Below are 7,221 nucleotides of genomic sequence, written 5' to 3' on the forward strand. Positions count from 1 at the left end.
GTCTGTGTGACAGTGCACCTGTAGTGACTGAGCAATGTGTGAAGCACGAGGATAGAAGAGAGGAGAGAAATGGAAAAGTGAAGTACAGGAGAGGGGACAGGAAATAGGCAATAAAGGAAGGGGGTAAAGAGCAGAGAGTAGGGGTAGGAAACAGGAGGCATAAAGAGCTAGAGGGATAGGGCAAGGTAATAGGGGAAGGGGATACAGAGAATGAAGTAGGGGGAACAGGATAGGGAGCATGCTGTTGAGCCGGTTTATTCAGCTACTTTTCCACAGGGGGCAGGTTCTTTTCCCATGAGTGTCCGGACGTCTGCCTGAGTTTCCGTTGTGTTTTCCTTTTTTGTTTTTTGTATGTATGCATGAGTTGTGTGTGGGTGCACGCATGGTGTTTGCTTTTGTTTCAGATTCCTTGAGTTCCTGGTTCCCACCCACGCTCTGCCCCCCATTCCTGCCTGTCTGCCTCAGCCGAATTATTCAAGTCCCCACCTGCAACTCATCATTTGCTCATTTCTCTAGCTATATATTCTGTTAGCTCAGTTAGTCTGTGCCAGATCGTGCCTCTGTGTGACTCAGTGCCGTTCAAGCCGTTTCCTATGTCTAGTAGTACTTCCTGGTTTTCGACTTTTGCCCGCTTTAGCTGTTTACGAATTTAGCCTGACTCCTCTGATTACTATTGCTTCAGTTTTCGAATTCTTGCCTGTTTTTCTGTTCTTAGCTCTGTACCCGTTTTGTGCCTTTGCCTGTCTGGAGTTTTTTGACTGTTTTTGGATTTTTGACCTTCGCCTGGATTGTGGTTTACGAGACTGTTTGCTGATTCTGTTGCTTTGTTGTTTGATAATAAACCGCCAAGTTTTTCCCTGATTTTTTGGGTCTGCCTTTGAGTCCTACCCCAGATCCTGACAATGAGGCTCCAACCCATCGCCCTATTCCCAGGTTACAGGCTGTTCTTCTCTCTTGGTCTTGCTGCACTCTAATACCTCTAAAATGTGCCTATATTAGTAAAAAATAAAACTGCAAAAATCAATATTGCCTATATTTAATTTTGTCATACATTAATACAGATTTTGTTTTGAGGTTTTTCTAAGTGTGTTTCTATTTTTCCATTTAGGACATTCTCATTTTGGTTTTATTATATCCCAATGTATTATCATCTGCTTTAGATGTCCATGACTTCGGACAGCCCTGTTTACGAAACAAATATTGCAAGCTTTTATTTTTGAGAAGCCGTTTATTTTCATAGAATACGGAACTGCCATTCTTTGGGTACTGTGAAGACAACTGTGATCAGTGTGGGCATGTTTCTTTGAGAGCAGAGAGAGAGAGAGAGGAGGAGCATCATCTACTTCTGACATGGGCGATGAACCCCTTTGGAAACCAAGAACCTTTAGGTCAGTCTGCAGACAGACCCTGGCTCATTTTATGAGAACCAACTCGCGTCGGTACAAGCCCCACTTGTAGACCGCAGCACGAAGAGAAAAGTGGCGGTGACATCATGCTTGGAGGACCTCACATGCTTGTCTGCGCTCTCGCAAACTGACAATGAAAGTTAGGATGAGAACTGCGCCATGGGCATGACCGGGCACACCGAATTGGGGAGGAAAGGGGAAGTCAAGCATTGAAAGCCTTTTCTGCTTGACACCTGCTTCTAAAGGTAAACAAAAACCACACGGAAAGAGGTGAGAAGCCTCCATGTGCTGAAACAAGGATTCCCACCAGGTTAGCAATACACAAGGCTGGGCTTCAAATTCAAATAGCATGCAAAGATGAACCATGATCATCGCTGCCTGAAGAAAACCATATTTGTATCAGCGGTGTGCAAGCTAATATAGCCATTGACTATGTACAATATGTAGGACTCCTGGGTGAGCAGTTTGCACATTTTACGTCCCACCCAGTGCTCCATTACCATAAAACTGCTTGTTGCATAAGAAATAAAGTCTTGCATTCACCAGTGGTCCACAAGAAGACTGCAATAAAACAATGTACAAATGACCCTGACTAAATAATTCACTGGATGTATAAACCAAGTTTAATGGATTTTTATTCCAGTGATAAGACATAACAAAAACAACTTATTAAAAAAGAAAAAAAAAACATTTCCGACTGTACATTAGGAATGATAGACTTGGAGTATAGAACACCAAATAAGGAACAAACCATGACATCACAATTGTAACCAACTGCTCAGTTCCTAGTTTGCCAGAGATTCCCAACATTTCAGAGCCTGTGACCCTATATGAGCAAACACATTTTCTGTGACCAACCCACTATTACAATACAGCATGATGACATGGAATGAACAAACCAATTGAATTGTAACTAGCATAGTGCATGTACCATGTGGAGTATTACATTTGACTGGGATGAATATCAGTGAAAAGTGTATTATATACAGGAATTTTTTTTATATTTATCATCCAAGGACCACCCCTCCGGCAACCCACAGCTTGGGAATCTCTGCTCTAAGCATACATTCAAAATGAAATTCCTTTTTTGAAATTTTTTTAATGTTTGTGGGGAAACTTCCCTTTTCCATGTTCTCCAGACACATTTCTTTAAAAACCAGATGCACACACAGTACTTCCAATGGCCAATGAATAAGCAAATGCCCGGAAGATTTCTTTTTTTAAAATATTTTTTTGCAGGGTCAGCAAATTGACATGTCACAAGTTTGTCTGCCTGACACACTATGGCATGAGATAGAACACACACTACAACTGACAAGCTTCTACCATACTTCATTGCATACAGGAAACGGGGGGGGGGGGGAGGGACTAAGTGTGTGCAGACAGTAAAGTGCATTGGAAGACGAGGGGCGGCGACGCCACGCCCCCCCCCCCCCACCACCCCCCTCACCGTTCCAGGTTGGCCATCAGGGGCTCCGTGGCTGCCAGGAAGGAGGCCTCGAACTCCTGGTCGGAGAAGCGGGCGACGGACAGGCGGGCGTTGCGGCGGATCTCCAGGCGGGCGGCGGGCGTCAGCGCCAGGACCCGCTCCATGGCGTCGGCGTAGCCGTCCTCGTCGTCTGCCAGGAAGCCCGTGGGCTGGCCGTCGTGCGGCACGACGATGTCCAGCTTCGGCCCCCCCGACTTGTGGGCCAGTATGACCGCTCCGGCGGCCATGCACTCCACCACACCTGAGGGCGGGGCACACACAGGGGACAATGAGGACAAGCGGCAAAGAGAAATAAGTGCATCCACATTTAGCAGACAGCTTACTCATATATATACATACATACATACATATATACATACATACAAATATATATATATATATATATATATATATATATATACAGTATATATTATATATAAAACAAAAAAATCTTTTTCATTTACTCAGCTGACTGTTTCCTGAAGCGATTCAGGTTAAGTACCTCAAGTGTGCTTAAGTGGACTTAAGCATCTCACCTGGGAATTACAACTAAGTTCAAGTTCCCTTATCATTATTCTATGCTGCCAGCACAACTCCTTATAGATTTTCTATTAATCCTCAGACAATTAGTAGCCCTGGCAAGGTTTGATTCAAGAAAAAGGAACAAGCATAAATTCTAGCACTAAAAAGAGGAAGTGCAGTTGTGTTAATAGGAGTGCTTCAGCCAGATAAGGCACCCCAGAAGACTGTTAAATGCTAAGAGTGTCCATTTCTGAGGTTAGAAACAGGGACTAAAAGGGTTTGGAGCCCTTTATATCTTATGCCTTAGCCCCATCCCATCAGTCTGGAATGAGGAAAAATGACAGACACCTCCAATCAGAATTTATTGTCTTTCTACCAAGACCCCTTCTCTGTGTGACAATTACTGTGCAGTAGCCTTCATGTCCCTTCTCTGCAAGCTTGAGTCAAGAAAAGTCTGAGTCTCATTTTCTGTTACATCTGGTTTACAAACATAATATAAATGTAATGTTTATGATACATTTATTAAATATATACAAAAATGAATATGAGTAAATAATATAATCGAATAAAAATAACAAAAAAGCCAACTGGATAAGACCAACCTAGGATAAGTCTGGTTATCAGACTTATCCTAGGTTGCTCAGCACACTCTAACAGGAAGTGATGTGCCAGGAGGCAGCTAGCGTACCAATTCCAAAATGCTCATTCCACATGGTGTGGAGTCCGATGGTAGCGCCGGTCAGCTCCCTCTTCAGCTCCTCGAACGGGATGTTGAGCTTGAACTCCACCCTATCGGCCACGCCCAGCTCCTGGCACAGCCCCCTGAGCATCAGCACGCGCTCCTCGTCCTCCTCGTTCCTGCAGCCGCCAATCATCACCAGCGTCAGCGCCTCCCGCTCTGGCCCCTCCCCCCTCCTATCCAGAAGCTTCCGGAAGGAGCGGATCTGGAGGCGGTGGTCCTTCTCCGGGCGGAACTGGGCCACGGAGACCAGGCGGTGGCACTTCCTGTCGGCGTCCTCCTCCAGCGAGGCGTCCAGGAAGGCGCGCACGTCGCAGGGCGGGTACACCACGCTGGTGCGGTTGGGCGCGCGCCACAGGGCCAGGATGTGGCCCAGGGTCCAGGTGGAGTTGACCATCACCGCGTGGCTGCAGGAGCCGGCCAGGCCGTAGAGCAGGGCGAAGGCGCAGTAGTACACCACCTTGAGCGCGCTCAGCACCGGGTTGCTGGAGATGAAGTTGGCGTGGTTGAAGCGGGGGTTGCGCTCGCGCACCACGGCCAGCATGTCTGTGCTGACGGTGGGGTAGTGCACGTAGCTGCCCACCCAGCAGCCGCCCAGGTAGCGGAAGAGCGGAAGGGTGAAGGCGTAGCCCATGGAGTCCAGGTAGACGTCGGGGACGAATTCGGTCAGCGCCTCCCAGCCCAGGAAGATGGAGCCCACGCTCTGGCCCAGCAGGGTGAAGTGTGGATAGACGGCGGCCTCCACCAGGAGGCGGTGTTTGAGGAACACGAACCTCACCGGCCTGGGCAGCCTGATGTCAAACCTGCGCTGCGCTCCGTTCAGGATCTGCTCCCCCGTCACGCCCTGGTCACCGGTATACACTACAAAGGAGAAGTCCTGGTACCTGCGGCAGCACAGGAATATTACAACACAGGGGAATGTGACCATATGAGAACATTAGAAAATAAGAACTAAGCATATCAAAAAAGCAGAGAAACATAAGAACGGCTTCAATGTTTGGGAACCACGGGCTAAAAGGATTCATTTCAAGCTTCTATGACAATGTTACTTTAAAGTATAATTCTTTGATAGTTTTTTTAAATCCTGTTTGTTTCTTAATGAATACAACTGCAACACTAAGCAAAAGCGTCATAATACAGAGAGGGGCTTTGCTCATTTATACAGTGCTTTAAGCTTTGCTTTTTCCCCCCGCATTTCACCTTTACCTATTCTGCAATGCCCTGAGAGCGCACCACAGCACCCTCTCCCCGCCGCCTCCGGCGTTGCAGTACGGGTGAAAGAACGCCACCGTGGGGGACCTCTCTCGGGCCCGCCGTGCACTCCTAGCCCGCTGTAGCCACATTCTGACCCCGATGACCAGGAGAACCAGGATTGCAGTCAGCACCAAGCATAGATACAGACATGGCAGAAGCAGCGTCCACAACAACCTGCAGGAGATATGCGAATTAGACACTCACAAGGCAAACACGTTAAAAGAAACGTAAAACATCGTACCTGACACAATGAAGTACAACCGGGTAGCTAACGTTGTAGTAAAATGTCTTGTTATCGTGAAGAATCCGTGACTTGTTTACGTTATTTTTCACATTATGCATCCACCATGCATAATCAAAATCAAAATTGCACCTACAAAAAATTGAATCTCACCTCAAATCTTCCCCTCTCACTACTGGTAACAAGAGCTAGCTAGCAAGCATAGTAACGGGACAGCGTCTTCATCTGGAATTCTTATTTTTAATTTAATACGTGTGATAATTTGAGTTAGTTAGTAGGCTGGTTGTTAGCTAGCTAACAATAATAACTTTCTGCCAGTGCCTTTCTGTGTTTTAACAACGAGTCAACAGATTAAGGCAAAAGGCAGTTATTGAATCCCCTACAGACCTGTCTACTTTCAACATCATTCAATTCTCAAGACACCACAAATCTTAGCTATCACAGCTAACGATACAATCAACAGCGTGTGTACAAGAAGCTAGCATGACAAGTATATTATTATAGTCTAAATTTCACACAACTCTCCACTTCAAATATTTCATCTTCTCCAGCAATCTATTTTTTCACATAACAGCTTCAGATGTAAGACTGTATCACAAAAAATGGAATTTACCTTATTAAGTCGCATAGGCAGAGAGACAAGTGGTCATGGGCAGCCATGTTTGATGACAACACAACATTGCCTGTGACCCAGGATGTAAATACACGCGTTTCCGTTGATATTCGATTGGTTCGTTTATGAAGCAAAATCCCTCCTTATGCTTTCATGCCAACTGACTGATCAAAAGTTAAAGGGGCCGTATGTTTTTCCGACTGTTTTTTCTTTCTTTCTAGTTTTTTCAATTTGCCCGTAAATATTTTTAAGTGCGATGAAGGGTATTTAAAATATTTTATTTTAGATAATTTAGATAGGCCTTTTGACAGAACTTTTCTAAGTTCCTCATGACCTGCTGGTTTTACAATGGCTCCTAGCTATAATGGCATTCGCAACTCCTCATGGTTTAAAACAAATCTGTTAAATTTGAATACAACAAATAAATAAAACAACAAAAAAAGAAAGAAAAATTATGTAAAAAAAAAAAGAACCAATACACTGATATCTGCTATTATGATACAAACTTAAAAAGCCTAAGAAGTTCCATGTTTAGTGTGTTGTTCATGCATTTTTTAAAATGTAGGCTAACTAAATGATTCAAAAGAGAGATTCCTGTCAGAAAATTTGAAGCTGTTATAGGAGGGGTATTTTTGAGCCATTTCATTTTTTGTATATAAAATTTAGATAAAATAATTAGATTAATTACATATTTTTCCTCGTTATTAAAATGGCGTAACCAAATAATAATAATAATAATAATAATAATATATCCTTCTTTTCTAAGTTTTTTTTGCCAATATGCAATTCAAGGTCTAGTAATTCAAACCAATACATTGTCACATGGATGTATTCAACAAACAAGTGTTCTTTCGTTTCTGCATGCCATTCATAAAAGGATTATTTGCTGCTTACAAATGGTAAGAAATTACATGTGGTATTCACCAAATAAAATCTATTCGCAATTTTGAATATTTTTTTTAAACTCTGTTGGGGACT

At 44.1% G+C, this 7,221-nt stretch overlaps 1 protein-coding gene across 1 annotated transcript; it reads right to left on the reverse strand.

Moving 5' to 3' along the window:
* Nucleotides 1–2,006: 2,006 nt before the first annotated feature.
* Nucleotides 2,007–6,398, reverse strand: alg11 (ALG11 alpha-1,2-mannosyltransferase). The gene is made up of 4 exons (XM_064327832.1): nt 6,244–6,398; nt 5,342–5,563; nt 4,085–5,019; nt 2,007–3,136 (listed from the first exon to the last, which is right to left on the reverse strand). The coding sequence occupies exons 1-4, from the start codon at nt 6,288–6,290 to the stop codon at nt 2,853–2,855; spliced, it is 1,488 nt and encodes a 495-aa protein (XP_064183902.1). The 5' UTR covers nt 6,291–6,398; the 3' UTR covers nt 2,007–2,852.
* Nucleotides 6,399–7,221: the final 823 nt, after the last annotated feature.

This window comes from Anguilla rostrata, chromosome 3 (genome assembly GCF_018555375.3).
Source record: "Anguilla rostrata isolate EN2019 chromosome 3, ASM1855537v3, whole genome shotgun sequence".
NCBI classification, from domain to species: Eukaryota; Metazoa; Chordata; class Actinopteri; order Anguilliformes; family Anguillidae; genus Anguilla; species Anguilla rostrata.